This window comes from Octopus bimaculoides, chromosome 9 (genome assembly GCF_001194135.2).
Source record: "Octopus bimaculoides isolate UCB-OBI-ISO-001 chromosome 9, ASM119413v2, whole genome shotgun sequence".
Classification (NCBI taxonomy): domain Eukaryota; kingdom Metazoa; phylum Mollusca; class Cephalopoda; order Octopoda; family Octopodidae; genus Octopus; species Octopus bimaculoides.
The window spans coordinates 85,356,710-85,376,549 of record NC_068989.1 but is presented as its reverse complement, the minus strand read 5'-3'; the positions used below and the strand labels follow the sequence as shown (position 1 = coordinate 85,376,549).

Here is a 19,840-nt window from a genome sequence, read left to right as displayed (position 1 = left end):
ACTGTGTGGCACCTTGGGCAAGTGTCTTCTACTATAGCATCGGGCCGACCAAAGCCTTGTGAGTGGATTTGGTAGACGGAAACTGAAAGAAGCCCGTTGTATATATATATATGTGTGTTTGTGTGTCTGTGTTTGTCCCCCCAACATCGCTTGACAACCAATGCTGGTGTGTTTACGTCCCCGTAACTTAGCGGTTCGGCAAAAGAGACCGATAGAATAAGTACTGGGGTCGATTTGCTCGACTAAAGGCGGTGCTCCAGCATGGCCACAATCAAATGACTGAAACAAGTAAAAGAGTAAAGAGTATGTGATGAACCCAGCATTTCATCTGGTAAACAAGCATGGACTAGACCCTTCACAATAGAGAAAATTGTTGGTATTTATTCTTCAGATGAGAGTAAGCAACAATTTCAACAAGTTTACCCTTAGACAAGCAATCAAACTGGTGAGAGTGATGAGGAAAATAGTAATTCAAGGGAACAAATACAGTTGTTAGAAGACAGGCCTAGTCACCCGATTTTTTATTTTTTTGATTCTGTTCATTAGTTTACCTGAAATTGTTACTCCTGAGCCGTGTATACAACTATTTATTTCCTTGCTCAGGAGCCAGGTGGAGGGTCAAGTTAACCACGGGTCCAGGTCTGAGAGGGTTAGTGAAATGACTGACCATGCCACACCTTCCTCTTCCTCCTCTCAACCCCTTCTATATTCAAGGAAGGTTGTCCACAATGTAAGACACATACACTAAACACTCCACTTTCACCATCGGTCACTATATCTTACATTGTGGACATCCTTTCATGAACATAGAAGAGATTGAGAGGAGAAAGATGAAGCGCAAAATTAACATCTGTAGGTTTTGAAAGATCCATAGTGAAATATTACCTCTCTGTTTTTAGTCACTTCACTATCCATACAACTAGTTCAGTCATTACTAAGACTACCAAATGTCACGGGTTCAATCCCTGGCATCTCCACAGCATTTTATTCAGGTGTAGGCATGGCTAGGTGGCAAGAAGCTTGCTTCTCAAGCACATGGTTCTTGGTTGAATCCCACTGCATGTCACCTTGGGCAAGTGTCCTCTGCTACAGCCTCAGGCTGACCAAAGCCTTGTGAGTGTATTTGGTAGACAGAAACTAAAAGAAGCCCATGGTATATATATATATATATATATATATAGTGTGTGCTTGTGTCTGTCCCCTACCACCACAGTGTTGGTGTGTTTACATACTTGTAACTTAGTTTGGCAAAACAGACCAATAGAACAAGGACCAGGCTTTAAAAAAATAAGCACTGGTGTCCATTCAACTAAAAATTCAAGGCTGTGCCCCAGCATGGCTGCAACAAGTAAAAGATGAAAGACTAGATTCCAACAAACACCTCAGTCTTAACCATTCTTACAGCCACAATGGTTTAATATTTGGGCTAAAAGTAAACCAAACCAAAAATGTAATTATGAAGTCAATAAAAACACAGACAACAACAGTTTGGATAAAAGATCTAGGGGAAATTCGTTTTATTTCCCCCTGTTTTTATTTAGAAATACTATGTAAAAAGAAAAAAAGAATTTTAAAACAGAAGAAAAAGAGAAAAAAAAAGCAAATACTGAATGCTGAATTTGGATATGAAAATCAAAACATCTTTTGTTTGTTTCTATTATGGTGACAAGTTATTGAATGAGAGACCTGAATATAAACAGCCTCATGTTAACCGTAAAACAATGGTTGAGTTATGCAAACTGGAACAGGTTTCTAGTTTCTGATGGGGAAAACTCAATGATTAAGCTATACTGTAAAAGATCCTAATATTAACAAGCAACCACATACACACAGATGGAGATACTACATATATTTGTTTTGAACAGTGGAACTGAAAGCTGATAAATAGCATGCAAATATTGGATTAAAAATGCTCTTGAAGAGAAAAAACTGAAGGCTGCCCATAGCTAGAACGTCTTTTATAGTTACAGAAGATATGGATTCGTGTCCTATGGGCAGCCTTCAACGTTTTCTATCAATGGGGTTTTTTAAAACCAGTATTTGCATGATTTTATTCATTGCTTTATTTTCTTTGAGTTTCACTGTTAAAAACGAATTTATGTCTCAATGTTTCTAAATTCTTAAGATGTAAATAATATATATACAATAAAACACCACTAGGTCAAAAGCCTAGACCACGGAATTCCCGACATTGTTTCCATGGAAACTCTTATGTGAACAAGAACTACATGACCAGCTTGACAAACAACAATAGGAACCACATGGCTAGCTTGACCAACAAACACCTGGAACTATAAAGCTAGCTTGACCAATGGAGAGGTGAAACTACAGGGCTAACTTGGCCAACAAACAGCTGGAAGTGCTTGACTGGTTTCACCAAGAACACACTAACACATTTTACTTTTTGTCTTTAAATACCACAAGAGGATAAGTTTTTCCCCCCTGAATTAACTTGTACACGTTTATATATATATATATATATATATATATATAAAAGCTGCTTATTGGGATCACTTTTGGATGAAGCTTTTATTAACCCTAACCAGCTGTGAGTTCATTTCAAATGGTTTGAGACCCACTAATTCTGAGAACAATAACCATTTGAAAATAAGTTTTTGATTGCATGTGCATCTACATATATATATACACACACATTCATATTATATATATAAATATAAATACACACACATTCATATTACATATTTATATACACACACACACATATATATATATATAATTATATACACACACACACACACATTATATGTACGTATACATACAATCATATTATATATATAAATGTGATTATTGGAAGCTGAAACTTCACAAATCATAACTACTGAGTTCCTTGCTTTTGATCTTTGTGTGAGAATGAAGACTGGAATATAAGACATGGTTAAATGTTAAACAGAAGAGATTCTAAATGTTTGAACATCAAGACTAACTTCGATTGGATAATGTCATCAGAGCAATAAGAGCTAATTGTACAAAAAAAAAATAATAAAAGGGAATGGAAGGAGGACAAGATGGAATTTGTTGGTTGGAAGGAGAAGGAAATAATCCAAGAAATCACAAGATATGTGAAACAATTTGCACCTACCTTAGTTTTTATTGTTCAAACCAATAAGTTGTGTCTAAGCAAGAAACTTTTCATTTTATTTCACATCAAATAAAAGACCTGAACTACTTACTTCCTGTAGGCACAGTTCTCAATATCTACTTTGTAGTTTTCCTTCCAGTATTAAAAAAATTTTTTTTCATTTTATTTGTTTCAGTCATTTGACTGCAGCCATGCTGGAGCACCGCCTTTAGTCGAGCAAATCAACCTCAGGACTTATTCTTTGTAAGCCTAGTACTTATTCTATCAGTCTCTCTTGCCAAACCGCTAGGTTACGGGGACATAAACATACCAGCATCGGTTGTCAAGCGATGTTGGGGGGACAAACACAGACACACAAACATATACATATATATATACGATGGGCTTCTTTCAGTTTCTGTCAACCAAATCCACTCATAAGGCTTTGGTCGGCCCGAGGCTATAGTAGAAGACACTTGCCCAGGGTACCACGCAGTGGGACTGAACCCAAAACCATGTGGTTGGTAAGCAAGCTACTTACCACACAGCCACTCCTGCGCCTAATAATTTATTATATTAATCTTCTTTGGACAGGCTTTTTGCTACCATTTTTTGTCCTCTCCTCCAGTTGCTGCTATGCCAAACACTTTTAGCATCATTTAAAATCATCTTTGATGTTATTTCCTCTTCCTAAATCACAGTCTTGTATTTTACATTCTTGCAATTTAAAAAATTTCTTTTCTTCTCCCAAACTCACTAACCGTTTGATTATAATTGTTTCTTATTTTCTGTACAACAGTTCTATGGTCAAGTAATCCTGCAGTGGAAACAGCCGAAACGTAATCTCTACCATTTCCCAAGTGGTAAATGAACAACACAAGTAGAAAAAGAAGATTAAATATTAAAATTAGGCAACTGGTCTCATTGCAGCTTCATAGTCAAGTGTGTTTATGGCTCATTGTTAATGGCATCTCCGACTACTTTCGCATTTAATTGAAAAAAATGTATATTTTTGTGATGAAGTGTGTGATGAAGTGAGCAAGGCCTAGACTTTTTACAGTTGATGAAATTATTGATGATATTTATTCTTCAGATGAGCAAGAAGTCTACCCTTACGCAGACAATGATAGTGATTTGGACAATCAAACTGATAAAAGGGGATGAGGAAAGTAGTGATTCAGGTGAACAAATACAGTAGTGGAGAGATAGGCCTATCATTGTTATTCTCCTGACTTTTTTCTTTTTGGTGGTGGGGGATCCCATCCATTAGTTTACCTGCAATCATAACTCTTGATCTGTGTATGCAACTATTTATTTTTGTGCTCAGGAGCCCAGGTAGAGGGAAAAGTTAGACACACACGGGCCCAGGTCTGACAGGGTTAATAAAATCCTTTTGTTCCAAAAATATTATCCAATCAAAGTTTGTCTAGGTATTAAAACATCTCTATTTCAACCGTTTTTTTAAACACAAGTCTTATGTTTCAGTCTTCAAAACTGCTCTAAGACTGGAAATACGAAACTCAGAGCCATGATCTGTGAAGTATCAACTTCCATGAAGATGTAATACAGTACTCTACCTTCTTTACTGAATACTCCTTTTCCTCTTTCTTCATACTCAACCACTTTTGCTATATGAAATGTTAAGCATCAAAGAACATAGCTATTTTCACTAACTTTAATATATAAATGTCAAAAAGCACACGTATGGTGTATACATGTGAACATACACACACACATGTATATAGAGTAGTAGCTTTAGTTGTGACAGATTTTTGTTCTTGTTAGTATTTTTTTGCAGAAAACAATTCAACCACAGAATAGGAGTGAAAGCTTGTTTAGCAAATAAAGAATGGTTATGGTAAAATTTGAAACTTAATCTTACACACACACACACATGCATGCACATTAGAAATTTCAACATTTAAAAAGCTTCACTTAATTGAGGACTAAACAAAATTTATCTCACTTGAAAAATAACCCCAGACATGAGCATATTCACTACTTTGTGACACACAGACAGAAAGTGATGAATTAAAATTATTAAAACACAAAAAAGTAAAACTAATTAAACGAGAGAGGGGGGAAGGGGTAGAAGAAAAAGGAACGCAAAAAGAATAATTTGAGAATTATACATGTCGGAATGGCTTGAAATGTAGTCAAAGTCTTTGCACTGCTGCTGAGACAGTCTCCCTTAACTAACCAATGTCCAGTGAAGTGGAACTACTGCTGCCACCACCACCATCATCATCATCACCGAAGAATTCCCTCCATAACAGGAAGAAGATATCATCTACATATATTCATATATATATATATATAGATGTATATGACTGGTTTCATCCTAATGACTAGATTGTGGCCATGCTGGAGTACTACCTTCTAAAGTATAGTCAATTACACCAATGCTTCCCCCACCTCCATACTACGTATTTTATTGACCTCAGAAGGATGGAAAGCAAAATGGCTCTAAACAAGAACTGAAGGGATGTAACCAAACACAACACAGTCCCAACAGATTCAGTTATTTTCAGCCTGCTGAGTAGCTAGCAATTACTACTTCCGAGGTTCTGCTAGCTAGGAAACATATGTAGCTTGGATTTTTATCTACGCCATTCTCCAATTTTGGATTTTTATTCACATACATGGCAACCCCAGCTTCTAACTGCAAGCTATTTTCAGCTTATCAAACTTCGATATGGGAAAAATTTACAACCTTCTGTCAATAAACCATTACAGTTCCTGGTAGATGGAAACTAGAAGAAGCCTGCTTTATTTATATGTATGTGTTTGTGGATCCTTGTCTTGACATCACATGATGGTTGTAAATGAGTATCACTCTCATACAAAGGATGTTGTTCGTTTCCAGTCCTCCAAGGAAAAATATTACTTTGCCTGGAAACAGGTGGGGGTTGGCAACAGGAAGGGCATCCCGCTATAGAGTATCTCCCTCAAGAAATTCTGTATGACCCATTCGAGCATTGAACATTGCCCATTAAATGATGATGATGATGATGATTGCCATTATTATTATTATTATTATTATTATTATTATTATCATTGTTGTTGTTACAATGCCAGACAAAATGCCTTTGTTTCTGCTCTTTATATTCTGAGTTCAAACTTTGAAGCCAATTTTGCCTTTCGCCCTTTTAGGGCCAATGAAACAGGGTAACAATCAAGTACTGGGAGCAATGTAATCAACCAGATTCTCCCTTAAAAATTGCTGGCCTTGTGCCAAAATCAGAAGCAATTATTATTGTTGTTATTGTTATGTTTAGTATTGTTGTTGTTATTATTATCATCATTACTGCTACTTCTATTGAGCAGCCAAGGAGAACAGACTGAATGAGAAGAAGAGAAAGAAAAAGAGTTCCCATGCCCCACCACCCATGAGGTGTGTAATAGATGTTTTATTAAGTCACACAAACATGTCAGCTGTAAAGAAATGTAGGTTGAATTGGGACTAGTTTTCCGTCTCAGTTCGTTGCTAAGACTGTCAGGATTTTTAGTTTGGACCTTCGCACATTCCTTCTCTCACTTGTGCCATTTGGTTCCCCACCCCCCCGAGAAGTACGCCGGGAAAATAAAAATGTATATATACATATATATATAATTTTTAAGTTTTATAATTTTATATCTACTTTGAAAATTTAACCCTTTAGCATTTAAACCAGCCGTATCGAGCCAAAATATTCTACCTGTTTTATGCTCAAACAGGCCAGGTCTGGCCTCTCGTACCTACCCTGCAAGGTCGTTCTAAAAATAAACAATCACATCATCAAAATCTCAAAGCCATTAGATAATGCATGATTAATTAAAAACATTGTGAATAAATAAGCAGAACATTTGACAGAGCAATCTCAATGCTAATGGGTTAAATTACCTTTTCCTCGTTTGTAAATTAAAAACTCCAATCATAGACCACTAAATGTTTCAGTAGTTAAGGTAGTAAAAGTAGTAACGGTAGTAGTAAATCGTAGTAGTAGTAGTAGTAGTAGTTGTTGTTGCTATAAGAGGGTTTTTCCATGTACTCAGGTGGTCAGCTGTTGTGTAAGTGATGTCACTGTCATTACACTGACCAGTTGTATTCCAATCAGTGAGAGAGATGGTCAGTTTGACATTGTCCACTTCTCTGCATACAGTTTCTATAGTCTTTTTTTTTTTTTTTTTCACCATTTCTCTTCAAATCTGTTTCTCGCATTTTTTTTTTTCATGCCGCACATTTCCAAAATCTTTTGAAGTTTTCAAAATGCTAATTGTAAAAACACAGTTTTACGACACACACACACACACACACACACACACAACCGCATTTTGATACACATGCATATAAAACCACATGTACCCATGTTCACACACATACACACACACAAAATCACACACACCAACATACACACTCGCACAGTGACACATACACACACACACACACGGAATACTCGCACGCAAGCGGCTTACTCAGGCTTTGGTTTTTTTTAAGTCGATTCTGAAGATTTACAGCTGGCTCAGGTGTGTCGTAGCAGTTATCGTCAAGTCTGTTGAAGTAGCAGTAGCAGTAGTAGTAGTAGTAATAATAGCAGTAGTAGTAGTAGTAGTAGTAGATGTAGTATGAATAGTTATAGTAGTTGTTGGTGTTGTTGTTGTCGTCGTCGTGGGAAAGGTGTGTCAGAAGGAAGGTTGTCATCGTAACAAGTGGAAACCAATGAGGCCACCTGCAAACAGGTCTGGAAATAGAAGCAAGGTAACAAATCAGGATTTGAAATGAAAATAAATAATTGATAATAATAATTAATTTCTCTAAAATTGATTTCTTTTCGGTAGTTGTCATGTCTTTTTTTTTTTTTTTTTTGCTCTAAAACCAAAGAAATAAATAAAACGAAAGGGAAAAAAATAGCAACAAAAAATATACCAAAATAGGACTTAAAAAAATAAAAAGAAAAGGATAAGATGTGGAATTGTGATAAAAGAGAGATATTGGTTCGTTAGTGTCTGAGGTGAAAGGTAGGAAGGTAGAAGAACTCATTGTTAGTAGTTCTTTTATTTACTTCCACCTTGGGCCAAGTTTCCAAAACTTACAAGGAATTAGCTGGCTGCAAAACGAAAAAATGTTCACATGCAAATAAATACAACAGGCACAGTTGTTGCACTCGATAAAAACACTTGTTGTTGTCATTACTGTTAATGAGAGAGAAAGACAGACAAACAGATACACAGCATACAAAAGGTACTAATACAATTCAGTTAAGTTGTTTTTTTTAACCCTCAGTAAGTCCTAATCCAGCAGAACTGTAATCAAGACATTCTAGCTGTGACCATATCACTTTTCATTTGAACATTATCCAAAGTGTCCTTTCTTACTGTCGAAAACCCTCCTGCCCCATCTGGCCCTAATTAACCAATCCTATGATCGTCAAAGAGGTTTTATCTCATCATTTATTCAAACATAGTAGACTTAGGACAAAAGTGTAAATTGAGAAAGATTTGGTTGTATTTTACTTTTTTTTTTCCGTATAGCAGACTTTGTCGGCTGAATCAGAAATAGCAACAGAGGCCATTACCACTGTAAGAGAGAGAGACAGAGACTATGACTACCACTTTCACTGCTTTATTTTAATAGCTTAGACAAGAAAGCACAGTGCTCTTGACCCTTTTCAGAACCTTCCAGATTAGCAGGAAGAAGGGCAGTTATTCTCATAACCAGATACCTGACTCAAATACTAGAAAGAGACTGGACTCTATTGAAGAGACACAAAGGCCAGTGATTGTGTTAAATACAGTGACAGACAGAGTCTATCACCCAAGAACATGAAGTGTTTCTCTGACAAGCTTCCACACAGTTTTCACTTGCGAAATTCCACTAACAAGTTATTAGTGGAGCCAAGATTATAGTAAAAGACACTTGCCCAAGGTGCCATTCAGTGGAATAGAACCCCAAATCATCTAGTTGTGAAGTGAACTCCTTAACAATTGGGTGTGTTACACTGGCTCTGAGTAGGAGGTCTTCAACAAGAAGAACACACCAGGGATTTGGAGACCTTTATGTAACCTTCATATCTATTTTTGTCTGATGGCTTATTTCTTGGAACAAATGGTTTTGTGGAAGGATGGGTGATAAAACAGACGGACGAAAGGATGGATGGCCTCCTCCTCTACTTCCTACATTAACCTCTGAATACTAAAGTGAAAGCAAAGGATGATTGTGACAGCAGACATTACAGTGAAGTAGAAGGTATGGCCTTGAAAGATAGGGCCATTGAGAGAGAGAGAGAGAGAGGGAAAATACTGTCTTTATTGGCAGTCAAAGTAAGACAGTCAGGTAAGGCAATCAATCCAGGTGAGACAGCCAAGTAAGGCAATCAGTTCAGGTGAGACAGTCAGGTAACGCAATCAGTCCAAGTGAGACAATTGGGTAAGGCAATCAGTCCGAGTGAGACAATCGGGTAAGGCAGTCGGTCCAAGTGAGACATGATTTGACAATTAGTCAAGTGAGAATTGGTAAGGCAATCAGTTCAGGTAAGATAGATGATAAGACAATTAGTTTAGGTGAGACAGTCAAAGTAAAGCAATCAAACTATACAAATGGCCTATAGGAGTGGTAAAGCTATTTTGTTTAATGTCTAGTTAAATAAATAGGAGTGAGCAGAGCTTCTGCAAGACACATGTCTAGAGTGGAGGCATTAGATTGTAGGACACAGGTTAGGGGTCAGGGCCTTAGCCTCAGCCAGATTATCAACTTAAAAATTAGGAAAGAAAACAAACGTGACATACACAATAGGTAATATGAAAACAGTGTCTAGATTCTACAACCATAGCACTATGTTGTTAAAAAAGTGACACACAACTGAAAGAAATTAGACTAAATTAGTGTAAAAATTTATATTAAGACTGATACAAACACAAAGTTAGCCAACATACCAGACTGGCTTTTCCAAAAAATATCAGCAAGAAATTAGCCCATATACCTGGCTGATGTTTCTGTATAATAACACCAATAAGAAATTAGCCCATATACAAAACTGACCTTTCAATAAACCACTCGTTTCTGATGGGGTTAGCTTTATATACCATGTAAAAGATTTCATCAAACGTTAGACCTGACAGCCCGTTCATACACCATTGCAGTGATATGTGTTTGAGAGATTAGCTCGTTAAAATATATCCTCGTTAACACACAAACCATTAATTCCTTAGTTGTCAACTGTGGGAAATCAACAAAATGTTGTTGGTATTTGGCAACTCCAGCCTGCAATAGCAGACATGGCGGTTTTAGGTTTAAAGGAAATGATGATGATGATGATGATGATGATGGTGGTGGTGGTGGTGAACATAACGAGAGATATGGCATTATTAATTGAGGAATATAGCAATAGCCATGTTCCAATAAAATCGTGCACAGGTATGCATACACACACACACACACACACACGACAAGCATACATCTTCAGAAGAGGGAAAAGAAGATGAAAAGAAGGCTCAAATACTTGCATACATTTGCTTATTATCCTTAAAGTCTCTGCTTTTTCGATGGTCCATCATCTTCACTGGTCGGTGGGACTCCTTTGGGTGGTTCAGCTTCCAGGACTTTCAGGCGTTGTCCTGCAATACTCTGTCCGTGGAGAGTGTGCATGGCTCGACCAGCAGCTTCTTTGCAGGCAAATTTTGCGTAACCATAGTTACGGCCTAGAAAAAAAAAAAAAAGAGGAAAAAGAAAACAAAAAAAAAAACAGGAAGGAAATTTCAGTAGGCCGTAGTTATAGGGAGGAAAGATGTGTGAAGTGCTTCATGTGAATTCTGGGAATGAGGAAAAACTTGCAAGGAGGGTGTATAACTGGGGTGGGAAAACCTTTCAGTGCGGCAAGCAAAAATTTACAAAGAAAAAGGAACATGAGCAGACCACAAATTCTAACTCTTATATTTGTGTTAATCTTGTATATATCCATGTATAAATTCGATATACATTAATAAAGATATTATATATCGATATACATTAATATTATATATATTATATATCGATATACATTAATAAAGATAAGTTTAAGACATTAAATTAACACGCAACATCTTCATTAACGCCGCCACTGAATTAAGGACGTTTATATTACTTGTGAGGTATTCTATATTTTTCAGCTAGAGTGTCGTTGGGTCTCAAGGGGGTGGTACAAACCTAGCAATATGGGTTTTATAGTGAAAACAAAATTTCCATTCAAATGGCAACTACCAGTCAAGTTTCTGTTCGAGTCTAACCATTTTAAGTCGTTGTGGAAACGCGACCTATGTCACAAATAGGCGTAGGAATATTGTATAAATTTTGTAATTGAAAATTTACTATATTTTGTACATACAAGTATACCAGCCTGTGGGCAAAACAGAATGGGCTTGCAGGCAGGGTTTCCCCACTTCTGGTGTATAATTAGTTCATAGAAGAGATAACTGTAGTAGCAGTACAATAAACATATTTTTAATTCATGTTTGTATTATAATGTTAAGTGACTGTTTAACAACAAGTCTTCATTTAGACACCTACAATATATGTGTGTGTCAAGCACAACTGTAGTTGTGGCCGAGGCCAGTGCCATCTAACTGGTATGTAGAAGGCACCATTCGAGTGTGGTCGATGCCAGGCCCGCCTGACTGGCCCCCATGCTGGTGGAACATAAAAAGCACCCACTACACTCTTGGAGTAGTTGGCGTTAGGAAGGGCATCCAGCTGTAGAAACCTTACCAGATCAGACTGTAGCCTGGTGCAGCCTTCTAGCTTGCCACCACACCAGCATGGAAAGCAGACGTTAAATAATGATGATGATGATGTACCAGAACTAGTGAGGTTACCAAGTAACTTAGAAATAATATTTATCTTCAACTGGTACATATGAATAACAAAAATCAATGGACGAGAAGCAATGTTAACCTCAGCACATTGGAATATTCAGCACATTGTGAACAATCGTAACTAAAAACTAGCATTTTCTTGAACTCTCATGATTTCACCTGTTCACTGCCCTAGATCACAATTTATGAATAACTGAAAAAGGTTTCTCTTACCTGATAACAAATAGACATCAATGAGGTCCCCAAATCGACAGAAACAGTCACGCAGGATCAGTTCTGGGACAGCAGAAGGCTGACAGACTATAAACAGACGTTGACTGACGGGTGTGTCTTCAGATCGTAACGGTTGCGTACGAGGCAGACTAATGTTAGAGTAACGGACACGCTCTAAAACTGGCTCCTTTGCTAAAATACGATCAGGGCTGATGCCAGCTTTCTCCAAAACCATTGCAGCCTGAAAGAGAGAATAATCCATCAATGGATATGTCAAGAGAAATTAGGCAGGATAATAATTATATTAATCCTTTAACGTTCAGATTACCATGACAAATTTAGTATGGATACATTCACATCGTTTTGCATTAATCATGGCTTATCTCATAGCTTTGAGATTTCAATGATTGTTTGTCCTTAGAATGACATTGTAGTGTAGGTGCGAGAGGCCAGATCTGGTCTGCTTGAACAGAAAACGGGTAGAATATGTGGGCTGGATATGGCCACTTTAAATGCTAAAGGGTTATGCCGTTGGGATAGATAGAGCCTGTTGATGTTATATGTCAAAACACAATGGATCCTTTTTTTTTTTGTTTTTCTTTGTTTTTTTTTTACAAAATATGAAAAGAAGAAAAATGTATTATTACTGACAGTTTCGAAGTAAAAAGCAAAAAGTGTTTGAATCTTCCTAAGCAAAGAAAAGCATAATTAAAGAGATCAGTTTTGTTTGTTGAGAGCAAAAATAGTGGGCAGATCGGGTTGGCCCAGTCTTATACAGTTAAAGAGTGGCAGAGAAGAACAAAAGATTGGAAGAACACCAGTGAAAGGCACACTGTAGATGTGTGTGTGTGTGTGTGTGTGTGTGTGTGTGTGTGTTTATGTGTAAATAGGCTCAGGTATTGGCTGTATGATTAAGGTCTGCTTCACAACTAGACAGCTCTGGGTTCAACCCCACTCTGTTCAACATTGAGCAAGTGTCTACTCTGGCCTTTGGATTGACCAATACTTTGCAAGTGGAATTTTGCTGAGAGAGAGAGAGAGAGAGGACATATGATTTAGTGGTTAGGATATTTCAGCTCACAATCAGAGGGTCATTGGTTCACTACCCAGAAGTGCATAAAGTCCTTGAGCAAGACACTTTATTTCACATTGCTCCAGTCCACTCAGCTGGCAAAGATGAGTAGTACCCGTATTTCAAAGGGTCAGCTTTGTCACATTCTGTGTCACACAGAATCTCCCTGAGAACTATGTTAAGGGTACGCATGTCTGTAGAGCGCTCAGCCACTTGCACATTAATTTCACAAGAAGGCTGTTCCATTGATTTGATCACCTGCAACACTTGTCATCATGACCGACAGAGTGCCTATGTATGTATATATGTATGTATGTAGCAAATGTGTGTATATATGTGCAGGTTTGTGCTTATGTTTAGCACAGTAAACCAGTGGCAAGTTGTGTCCATGTGAAAACCCTAATGATTGATGATAAGTACTGAGAGGCTAATATGATGGCCAATTCCTTTCAGGATGGAGTGTCCCAGGACGGAGTGTCCCAGCATGGCCTCTGTCCAACAACCAAACCTACTAAGATAATAAATTGTGAATGTCTACACACACAAACGTGAATATAAAGAGAGATGTTACAACTGACCTTCTTGAAAGTGTCCTTTGGTGTTGATGTCCAGAGTGGAGAACCGGCTACTGCTCCCTCCATATAACTGTTAATAAAAATACCATAATATTACAGGGTGGCACAGAGAGAGAAGAGTGCTGGACTCAGTGTGTAGTTACTTCCCTTTATGTTCTGTCCTTTTTTTCCCCCTTACAAGAGATTTATAAAATTCTGTAGCAGCATTAGTAATCATTATTAAGAGTAACAGGTTAAGAGTGGTGCGCTGGCAGAACCATCAGCATGCTGGACGAAATCCTTAGTGGCATTTCATCCGTCTATATTTTGTGATCAAATTCCAAAAAGGCTGACATCGCTTTCATCCTTTTAAGCCAAGTCCTGGGAGTGGTGGAATCAACTAACCTCTCTCCACAAAATATGGACAAGACATAAGGGAAAAAACGACACAGGTAGTCGATCATCATCAGCCTCATCCTCATCCACCATTCGTTTTCCATGCAGGCACGGGTTAGGTTTGAGTGGAACTGGTAAATCAGAGAGCTGTACCAAGGCTCCAGTTTGATTTGGCTTAGTTCCTATGACTGGATGCCCTTCCTAATGCCAACCACTCCAAGAATGTAGTGGGTGCTTTTACGTGTCACCAGCACTGTTTATATATATATATATATATATATATACATGCATACATATAAAGGCCTTTCAGCTACAAGATAGCATTAAGACAAGATTTGTGCAAGAGTAACACTAACAGAAAAGGATATCCTATAGGATTAATGATTATAGATTAAACATGAGTGTGTGTGTGTGTGTAATCTATAATTATTAGACTAAAAATTAAATTTTGTTTTATCCATGCCTCTTTGACTTCTTTCTTCTAAGTCATTGGAAACCGAAATATATATATATATATATATTAGAAGGTTTGGAGGTTATGTACAAGTATTATATATTAGAAAAAATAAGGTACTCAAAGATCTGGATGGGTGTACATTTACAGATTTTTATTAATATGCCACATGTTTTTGAATTTTATTAATGTCACAAAAACATGCGACATATTAATAAAAATCTGTAAATGTACAACCATCCAGATCTCTGAGTACCTTATTTTTTCTAATATATATATATATATATATATATATATATATATCCTTTATCTTTTATATGCTTCGGTCATTTGACTGTCGTCATGCTGGGGCACCGCCTTGAAGTTTTAGTCAAATGAGTCGACCCCAGTACTTATTTTTCAAGCCTGGTACTTATTCCATCAGTCTCATTTGCTGAACTGCTAAGTTATGGAGATGTATAAACACCAACACCGGTTGTCAAGTGGTCATGGGGAGACAAATACAGACACACACACATGGATATATACATACATATATATACAACAGGCTTCTTTCAGTTTCCTTCTACCAAATCCATTCACAAGGCTTTGGTCGGCCCGAGGCTATAGCAGAAGACACTTGCTCAAGGTGCCACGCAGTGGGACTGAACCTGGAACCATGTGGTTGGGAAGCAAGCTTCTTACCACACAGCCACTATATATATATATATATATATATATATATATATATATATATCATCATCATCATCATCATCGTTTAACGTCCGCTTTCCATGCTAGCATGGGTTATATATATATATAGAGTAACTGCTGCATTTGTTGAATAAATAAACAGTTTGGCTGCTTGTCTCTCTGGAGACTGTCAGTATGATGTAGACGCCTCTGATGAGAACCCAATAAGGTTTGAAAATCAATTAACATTGTTCATCATTTTTTCAGTCTGCAGAGAAATGGCTAAAATTTGCCGTTTATAATTATACCACATGTTGTAGGCTTGAAACGTTAAAGACTTTTTCACTTCCCGAGCATTAAACTAATACATGTGTTTGTTGTCTATACCACCTGTCTTTGTCTTTTGTTTTTTTGTGAATTCTCCCCCTATATATTTATCATCATCATCATCATCGTTTAATGTCTGCTTTCCATGCTAGCATGGATTGGACGATTTGACTGAGGACTGGTGAAACTGGATGGCAACACCAGGCTCCAATTTGATTTGGCAGAGTTTCTATAGCTGGATGCCCTTCCTAACGTCAACCACTCAGAGAGTGTAGTGGGTGCTTTTATGTGTCACCCGCACGAAGGCCAGTCAGGCGGTACTGGCAACGGCCATGCTCAAAATGGTGTATTTTATGTGCCACCCGCACAAGAGCCAGTATACTCTCTAAGTGGCTACACTCTCTGAGTGGTTGGCATTAGGAAGGGCATCCAGCTGTAGAAACTCTGCCAAATTAGATTGGAGCCTGGTGTTGCCATCCGGTTTCACCAGTCCTCAGTCAAATCGTCCAACCCATGCTAGCATGGAAAGCAGACGTTAAACGATGATGATGATGATGATGATGATGTATATGTGGTGCTCCTCTTAAGGCCAATACTCATTTTTAGCTAAACAGATTAGAGCAACATACACATGGCTGTGTGGTTAAGAAACTTTGCAGTCACATGGTTTTTTTGGGGTTCAGTCCCACTGTAAGGTATCTTTGACAGGCTCAAAAAATAAATACTAGGATTGATTTGTTCAACTGAATGCTTCAAGGCAGTGCTCCAGCATGGCCATGGGCAGACGACTGAAACAAATAATAAAAGACGAAGACACACACACACACGTATATGTATATACGTATTAGTTGTTGACATAATTACTGTAGCTAAAGCAACTGATGCAGCAGACAAGGTCTGTCGCTGTTGCTACGGTAATTACCATCGGATATGGACTTGTCATTGTTGCTATAGTGACAACTGCAGTACTTACCTATCACTATAACCGAGGGGCATATCAACATTTGATGGCTGGTCTGCATAACGGACATGTATCCTGGAACCTATAGGGTATTCAAAACCCTCCAGCTTGTCTCTTGCATAGGCAGCTGCTTGTGGGGTACAGTACCTGGCATAGGCAACACCTGTAACAGAAACAACAAACACTCTTCCTGCTTCAATTGGCTACAAACAGTAAGGGCAAGGTGAGCACTATACAGCACTTGCAGTCTGGTGTTTTACTATACACATACTATTTCTTTATTGCCCACAGGGGGCTAAACACAGAGGGGACAAACAAGGACAGACAAAGGGATTAAGTCATACACCATAGAAACTGGGAAACCGGGCCCATGAGCCTGGCTAGGCTTTAAAAGGGCGCATAAATAAATAAAAAAAATTATTCAAGTGGTGAGCTGGTAGAATTGTTGCCACACTGGGCAAAGTGCTTAGTGGCGTTTCTCCCATCTTCACATTTTGAGTTCAAATTTTACCAAGGTTGACTTTGCCTTTCGTCCTTTTGGGGTTGATACAATAAGTGCTAGTCAAGAACTGGGGTCAATGTAAAAGACTAGTCCATCCCCCAAAGTTTCAGGCCTTGTGCCTATAGTAGGTAAGATCATCATCATCAAAAAGCAGGTTAGTTGTACAAATATTAGGTCAAAATTTAATATTTACCAGTGCTTTCGTTGAGATCACAGTATTCGAGACCTGGTACAAGATTGAGGAGACGTGTGAGGTAAGATTGGCTGAGACCAAGGGCCACGGTTAGATGAAGGCGTTGGTAGTTATTGTGTGGGTAGTTCTGGATAGGATCTAATGGCCCCATACCGGAAGAAGAACATCCTCCCATGTTGCCACCAACTCCACTGGCATCTGAAACAGTAAGCAAACAACTATTTAAAACAATCATCATCATCATCGTTACATCTGTTTTCTATGCTGGCATGCATTGGATGATTTGATAAGAGCTGGCAAACCAGAGGACTGTGACAAGCTCCATTGTCTGTTTTAGCACAGTCCTCTGGTTTGAAAAATAATTTCTCTTAACCCTTTAGCATTCAGGTTATTCAGTTAAATATATCATCATCATCGTTTAACGTCCACTTTCCATGCTGGCATGGGTTGGACGGTTTGACTGAGGACTGGCAAGCCAGGTGGCTGCACCAGGCCCCAATCTGATCTGGCAAGATTTCTACAGTTGGATGCCCTTCCTAACACCAACCACTCAGAGAGTGTAGTGGGTGCTTTTTATGTGTCACTGGCATGGGGTCCAGTCAGGCAGCACTGGCATCGACTACACTCGAATAGTGCTTTTTATATGCCACCCACAGGAGCCAGTCAGGTGGTACTGGCATCGACCATGCTCGAATGGTGCTTTTTACATGTCACTGGCACAGGAGCCATGCTTATATATTCACATTATTTTGAATTAATTATGCATTATCTTGTAGCTCTCAGATTTCAATGATGTAACTTTATTTTTAGAATAATATTGTTGGGTAGGAGTGAGAGGCTGGATCTGGCCAGTTTGAACATAAAACAGTTAGAATATTTGGGCTGGGTATGGTTGGTTTAAATACAAAAGGGTTAATGTTTCACAGATTGGGGTACATTGCAGAAAAAATGCGATAAGAAAACAAATATTTGTGTAATACTAATGAATTAATAAAAGAGTTTTTATCAGAAAGTAGCTGCTTACTTGGATATGGAGGCATAGCTTCAGGAATTGCTGGCCCATAGCCCCCTGCTCCACTGTACATATCATAGCCTCGGTAACCGAAATCATCACGACCACCCATCTCAGTGAAACAGCGTTTAACACCTGCAAAATAACCAATTTGATAGCAGAAGTTTCAGAATAAGTGAACAACTAAAAGTATTTTTCACAAATACAAATGAATCCATCTTACATCTCCCATTATCTTGCGTTATCATACTGGCACTGATAAAGTTCTGACAGTTCCAACACCATGCTGGTACAATATACTAATGTTAATACTCCACTAGCAAGCCTGAAGTGATAATGAGTCACTGATAAAATACCTAATTCACTGATGTTCCCCTGGCTTTATATATTTTTGTTTTTTCAATCTGCCACACACAGACAAATACATTTTCCTATTAATAACAACAAAACTAAAATTGATGTTAGCAATGCAATACCAGTATATAAAATATATTGAAGATATTCTTAAATGTAACAAAAAAATTGCCACACTTCTAATGCAATCATATGGATGGGATATCGAGTGTATGAGTGTCTGATGGAACATATTAATGGTGGTGCCCCAGCATGACCATAGCTTCAAAGCTAAAGAGTTATATTAAAATTTGTGTACATTGTTTACATAATTTGGACTGGTGTCCTCATCTTATTGTTGTTTTCACTGTTCCAGCTGTTGTATGCACCAGCCTTCTTCAAGAGTCTTGTGATTCACCTAAGTGCCATGCCAGGGATTGAACTCAGAACTGCTTGATGACTGCACTGCATTAACCAGCACCAAAAAGTAGGGATTTGTTTTATGCAAGAGTGTATTCTATGCAGCAGCAAATACAGTATATTATTCACTGGGTCAGTTCACCTCCATGCATCCATTCCACTGTTCTCTCACTACAAATTTCTCCATTACATCATCAATTCATTAATTCTACCATGTACTATAAATGAACACTGTTTCAAACACAACAATTTGCCCTCAACATCACCAAACCAGTAAACAGTGGAAATAGCAGAGATGTTAGTGAGTCAGGTAGTTGTTTTATTACCTTCACCTTAGTGAAGGCAGAGATATTGTTTTCAGTCATGTTTGTTTGTTTGTCCGTGGAAAAGATATCTCAAGAAATGCTGGATGGATTCGGATGAAACTTTCAGGAATGTTTGGCCTGGTGACTGGTACGAACTGATTAGATTTTGGGATCGATCTGGTGCCGGACAAGAATTCTGGATTATTTTCCCAGTTTTTTTTACTTAATTTTTGAGAACGGTTGGGTTCATTTTTAGTATTCTCGTTTGTGAGAGCAGTCAAGTTTATTTCAGATATTCTCATTTAAAAATCATCTCTGGCTAATCGTTGAGAGGACATTGGTGTTGCCTTGGCAGAGGTTTGTGCTCTCTGAGTGCTCTTGTTTAGGTCATATCTACATAGATACCACATGGAAAATAATAGACTTCTATTATCACTACCCACCCACCATTCAAAAATTACCACAACACACTCTTGATAGCTACAATACAAATTACTAATAATCAAAGAGAGGTACTACAA

The 19,840-nt window shown here is 37.9% G+C and overlaps 2 protein-coding genes across 2 annotated transcripts in view; one reads left to right on the top strand and one right to left on the bottom strand.

Annotated features, from left to right (window-relative positions):
* The window catches only part of LOC106869544 (leucine-rich repeat flightless-interacting protein 2), a 199,009-nt gene extending 194,766 nt beyond the window's left edge, over nucleotides 1-4,243 (top strand). The window contains exons 15-16 of the mRNA XM_052970940.1: nucleotides 3,879-3,942; nucleotides 4,173-4,243. Of these exons, the coding sequence (XP_052826900.1) occupies nucleotides 3,879-3,942; nucleotides 4,173-4,243 (135 nt within the window). The remainder of the gene's footprint in view (nucleotides 1-3,878; nucleotides 3,943-4,172) is intronic.
* LOC106869539 (RNA-binding protein 45) overlaps nucleotides 1,488-19,840 on the bottom strand; it is a 39,541-nt gene continuing 21,188 nt past the window's right edge. Inside the window, exons 4-10 of the mRNA XM_052970939.1 lie at nucleotides 18,274-18,396; nucleotides 17,250-17,447; nucleotides 16,567-16,717; nucleotides 13,769-13,835; nucleotides 12,119-12,359; nucleotides 10,566-10,756; nucleotides 1,488-7,800 (exon numbers count right to left, since the gene is read on the bottom strand). Of these exons, the coding sequence (XP_052826899.1) occupies nucleotides 10,581-10,756; nucleotides 12,119-12,359; nucleotides 13,769-13,835; nucleotides 16,567-16,717; nucleotides 17,250-17,447; nucleotides 18,274-18,396 (956 nt within the window). The 3' untranslated portion in view covers nucleotides 1,488-7,800; nucleotides 10,566-10,580. The remainder of the gene's footprint in view (nucleotides 7,801-10,565; nucleotides 10,757-12,118; nucleotides 12,360-13,768; nucleotides 13,836-16,566; nucleotides 16,718-17,249; nucleotides 17,448-18,273; nucleotides 18,397-19,840) is intronic.